General features: G+C 44.1%; 1 protein-coding gene across 1 annotated transcript; it reads right to left on the reverse strand.

Annotated features, from left to right (window-relative positions):
* Positions 1-423: 423 nt before the first annotated feature.
* LOC130473241 (vomeronasal type-2 receptor 26-like) lies at positions 424-5309 on the reverse strand. The gene is made up of 4 exons (XM_056844769.1): positions 4587-5309; positions 3471-3698; positions 2308-2374; positions 424-1346 (listed from the first exon to the last, which is right to left on the reverse strand). The coding sequence occupies exons 1-4, from the start codon at positions 5307-5309 to the stop codon at positions 424-426; spliced, it is 1941 nt and encodes a 646-aa protein (XP_056700747.1).
* Between the last annotated feature and the right edge of the window lie 280 nt (positions 5310-5589).

Genomic DNA, 5589 nt, shown 5'->3' on the forward strand with positions numbered 1-5589 from the left:
CTATTTAACCCTGTTCCTTATTCCCCCCCAAACATCTGTTCAGGAGAAGGAATCTGCTGTCAGCCTCCTCAAGAACAGCCAAGAGATTATGTTGTCCTCTGCAGCTCTAGTTTCAGCTGTGACTTGATGGAGCTTTCCACCACCAGAAGAATACCCATGAATACATATGAACACATGAAGTTGCCTTATCCTGAATCTGACCATTGGTCCATCAGGGTCAGTATTACTTACTCAGACTGGCAACACATTTCCATGGTCTGAGGCACAGGTCTTTCCCATCGTCTAGGACCTGATCCCTTAAACTGGGGATTGAACCTGTGACATTCAACATTGCATGCAGATGCTCTACCACTGAGCCACACCCCCCTCAAAATATCAGGGTCTCATATTTGTAGATGTAAATTCACTTCTGCATTCACATGCTCATCCACTCCCTTTAAAGAAGCTATTATGTTTCATCATTAGGTGTTCCTTTGTATTCAGATAAGGCCTCAGTATAATAATGTAGCATTTGGGAAGGAAGATGCAGCCCAGTAAGCCCAAACTAGAGGCCAAGATGGAGAAGACCTGCACAGCCACCATGTATTTCCCCTTGGTGCTCAGGTAGGTGGGCACAAAGGACACCCAAACACTGCAGAACACCAACATGCTGAAGGTAATCAACTTGGCTTCATTGAACGCCCCAGGCAGCTTCCTGGCCAGAAAAGCCACCAAGAAGGAGACTGCAGCCAGGAAGCCCATGTAGCCGAGGGCAGCATAAAACATGGTGACAGACCCTTCGTTACATTGCAGGATGATCTGTCCAGCCTGGGAGTGCATGTCAGAGTCTGGGAAGGGGGGAGAGATGCCCAGCCAGAGAGTGCAGATGCCCACCTGAATACCGGAACAGGAAAAGACAATGGAGTTTGCCAAGCTCTTCCCCAGCCATTTCCTCATCCTACTGCCTGGCTGTGAGGCCATGAAGGCAACCACCACAGTGACAGTCTTGGCCAACACAGAGGAGACGGCAATGGAGAAGATGATGCTGAAGACAGTTTGTCGGAGAAGGCAGGTCAGCTTCTGGGGCTGACCCATGAAGAGAAAAGAGGAGAGAAATGAAAGCAGGAGGGAGATGAGGAGAACGTACGAGAGGTCCCGATTGTTGGCTTTGACGATTGGAGTTTCTAAGTATTTAATGAAGATTCCCAAAACAAAACTTGTGATTAGCGTGAAGGAAAGAGTAAAGAAATTTAGGATGAACCCCAAAGGTTCTTCATAGGACAGGAAGGTTATGTGCTTGGGGACACATTGATCTCGGATCTGGTTTGGATGCTGATCTTCTGGACATTTATCGCAATGACTTGCATCTGAAAAGAACATATTAATTTCAGTATTACTGCATCTGCTTTACAGCCATTAATTGATTATATGTATCTGGAAGTGCATGCTTACATACTTGGAAAGCAGGAGAAGATGGAGAGGAGGGAGTGGTCAGGCAGTAACAGCATGGAATAGGGATGGAGTTGGGCCACTTTCAGAGTCAGATTGCACTCTTTCATTGAGGAAGGTGCTGAGCTTAATCCTTAGCATCACCAGCCAAAACCATCTCAGACCTCTGGTAGAGCCCTCAGATTCTGGCCAATGAATGCCAAGCAAATTGTGGAAAGTTCTGGCCAATGGATCCAAAAGTCTCACTTGGCATAAGGCTCTTTGTACGTGGTCCTGACTGCAGTGAAATGATTGGTCAGGTGAGCCAAAGAGGAGGAAGAAGAAGAGTTGGTTTTTATATGCCGATTTTCTCTACCTTTTAAGGAGAATCAAACCGGCTTAGAATCTCCTTCCCTTCCCCTCCCCACAACAGACACCTTGTGAGGTAGGTGAGGCTGAGAGAGCTCTAAGGGACTCTGACTAGCCCAAGGTTACCCAGCTTGCTTCATGTGGAGGAGTGGGGAAACCAACCCGGTTCTCCAGATTCGAGTCCACTGCTCCTAACCACTACACCATGCTGGCTGGAGAAGCTGAGGCTGTTAGGAGGCATCATTTTTGTCCCTCCCCCTCCCTCATATGGGGCTGTCATATATGACCAACCTTCCCAAGTGGAGACTGTCCCTTCCGCACATGGAAGACAATCATAGCAGCAGAGAGGCTCTCCTTCCTTAACCGCCTTGGCATATCCAGGTGGACAGCTCTTAGTGCACCTAGAACGAGGCAGGGTCTAAGCATAAAGAAAATGAATGTCAAGGAAAATGCTTTGTTATGTGTGTGAGCTCTACAGAAAGGAGTTATCTGGTTGGACATGATTCAACAGGACCACCAGTGGGTCTGGACCTGCACGATATGCTTGCATGCTCCTCAGAAGGGCTGGGGCACTGGCCAGGGATGACAGACTGCCAACCTGCTCCAAGAAGAACGGTGATCAACAGAAGGAAAAAGAGCCAGATGAAATAGATCCCTTTTGAGCTAAGATGCTATAGGACAACTCAGGGAAGCATCCAGGCAACGACCAAAGTCTAACAAGGATGCGCAAGGGAAGGCTGACTGCACCATCCTGACAATCACCACAAATAAGACCTGCTGTTGACCACCCTCCCAATATGTATTCCATCATGCTTTGCCCTGCCATTCTTATTCCTTGGGTTATTAGATGGTACACGCTGACAGAAAGAATCTCAATATGTGAGCAAATTTGATACAGAACACGAGCAAGTTAAAGTATGCATGATTAAATGGATGGAAAATTTTAAGAGAGAGATAACAATGCAGCAATGGGAAAGACTATGGACCAAGTCAATTAAATTTACTGCCAGTAACAATTTGAGAAAAAACAGGTATTAACAATTCTTCAGATGGTATATCACACCAATGGACATTAAAAAGATAGCTAAAACATATGATTGCCGCTGCTGGAAATGTAAAGATAAAGACAGAACTTACTTTCATTTGTGGTGGACTTATAGATAAATGTGGTGGACTTATAGATAAGGATAAATTTAAAGTATAAACATAGACTCAGTAATGTTTAAGTAACTATCATAACAATAGAACAATATTCATGTAAACTGACTCCTGAAGTAAGTGCAAAATGTATGAATCTAAGTGTATGTATTTTTTGTTTTTGTTTGTTATCTTTTCTTTTGAAAATGTCAATAAAATATCTTTTTTAAAAAAAAAAAAGAATCTCAATAGTGTATCACATGTAGGAACTGACATCTGATTGTGTATGTTTGTGTGTCTAACATGCCGTAAAGTCGCAGCTGACTCATGGGAACCCAGTAGGATTTTCAAGCCAAGAGGCTAACAGAGGGGGTTTGCCATTGCCTTCCTCTGCATAACAACCCTGGTATTCCTTAGTATTCAATCCAAGTACTAATCAGGGCCGACCATGCTTAGCTTCTGAGATCTGATGAGGCTAGTCTGGGCCCATCCAAATGAGAGCGACAATTGATTGCAGCTATTAATGTCAATGAAATGAAAACCATTTTCTTCCCCACCTCATTAAACCATCTGGGCCACACAATGGCATCCTGATCGATGGTGAACGTGATCTCTGCTGATGTTTGTCTCTCTACTCTGCCAACGTTAATTCGAACAATCGACCGATTGGGTTTCACCATCCAGTTCACAATATCAAAGTTGACGGCCATGTCTCCATTCTTGTCAAGAGAGACTCCTTCCATGGAATGATTAAAAAACTGGAAGTTTCTGAGGAAAGGATGAAGCTAGAATTACATAGAAAACACCAGCATTTAGAAACACAGGAAGCCGTATTGGATATTTCAGCCTTCCTCATTGAGAGCCTCCCGTCTCCTGTGATCCTGGGCCAGTGTTTGGGGCCTCCAGAATCACAGTGGCCTTTTCACACTGACAATGTGAATCTGTAGAAATAGAAACTTGGTTTTGCATTATAAAGAGAATTGTTCAAGCAGGGGCCACTGTTAGCATGGGGCCAGGTGAGGCACAGTGCTTCTAGCCGAAGATTTGGGACAGCAACGAGAGGCAGCAAATAGTCATTTATAATGGTCACTGTAGCTCTACAGCATTTGGGATGGGAGGAACATTTTGAATGTACAGAGAAAAATCTGCTGGACGTAGTCATAGCATTATTTGTCCTGGCATAAGTAAACATGGTTGGGAGGGAAGTTATGTGACTCTGGTGACAATGTAGAACACATATCGTTCCACAGCCTCCATTATACCCTATATGGATGATCTTGCTATCCTTATGCCTAAAGCACTTGGGTATGGCCTCCGTGCCTTCTTCTAAGGGTACTACCATTCTGAAAACCTCTCTAATCCTAGCAAACAAAGTGGACACATGTGCAGACATGCCTATGTACTTGTTTATATGAAATATTCCTTGAATCTTAAGATGTTTAGGTCAGGAGCTGCTACCTCTGTATGTTCCCTGCAGACCTACAATTCCAATACACCTCATCCAGTGGAGGGTGGGTCTCAGGGCATTCCTCAGGCTGAGCTGCATCAGGATGATCTGTGCCTTGGTAATGTGCTAAATTTCATTTTGCCTCTATATGTAAAATCTTCTCAGAGTATGAATATGTAATTGAACACTTGACAGAAAATCTCAGAGACCACAAGAGATGAAATACCTGCCATGGCTTCAGCTTCTGAAGTCTCAGCCAGCCTCTACTTGACCTCCGATTAGATCTGGACAAGTAGGCCGCATTCAAGGCAAGTGCCACCACCTGGATCGAGTTGTAAATGCTGTAGCTCTCTTGAGACAGGATACTTTCTAGCTCATCCTGGGATGGTGGCTCCCATTCCTCTTTCTCTCTGCATCTTTCCCCACCTTTCACAGACAACCCATGATTTGAATATGAACAATGAAATGCTCCCTCCCCAATTTTATTGAGAGTCAAAAGAAAGGAATTCCAATTGTCATATTTGGTCTTTGTGTTTGCATGGATCAAAAAGGAAAAAGAACCATGGATGTGCTGGAGATCAAAATATTTGAAAAAGCACCTCAAGCTGAGGTCATGCAAGACTACTGTGATCCAAACTTTCCCCACAATGGATTTTTTTGTTCTTTCAGTATATTTGATCATCAATCCCAGCATGATCATGGTGTGGGAGTCCCCATAGTAAACAGCTACATTAGACTTTCTTTGCATGAAAAATGAAGACTTCCGGAAACTTAACATCTTGCGTTCGTCATTCAATTCTGGAATGCTTTCCATGAAGGCAATGCAAATCCCACTCGTGATGATCAGAGGGGTCAAAGTCCTCAGGAATTGTTCTCCTTTGTCACTGTCTGGAGCAAGGAGACCGATCCATGTCCACCTGAAATGCAGCAGCATCTTCACAATCCCCATGAAATAGGAGTCATACTTTCGATCCAACCGGTAGAAAAAAGGCACCTGAGTTTCATCTCTGAGCACATGATTAACAAAACCATAGCTGATCTACCAGGGAAAGGAAGAGACTGGTGTTGTTCTTGTAGCGAGGACAAAACTGACATTTTTGTTAATATACAATCATTAATAATGATCAAAATGCTCACCACTGTGATGTAAATGTGGACGTAGGTTCTGTCTCAGAGGCACATTACGGTTCCTGTGAAGTGTGTGTGTGTGTGTGTGTGTGTGTGTGGAG

The sequence above is a fragment of the Euleptes europaea genome, chromosome 1, assembly GCF_029931775.1.
Source record: "Euleptes europaea isolate rEulEur1 chromosome 1, rEulEur1.hap1, whole genome shotgun sequence".
Lineage (NCBI taxonomy): Eukaryota > Metazoa > Chordata > Lepidosauria > Squamata > Sphaerodactylidae > Euleptes > Euleptes europaea.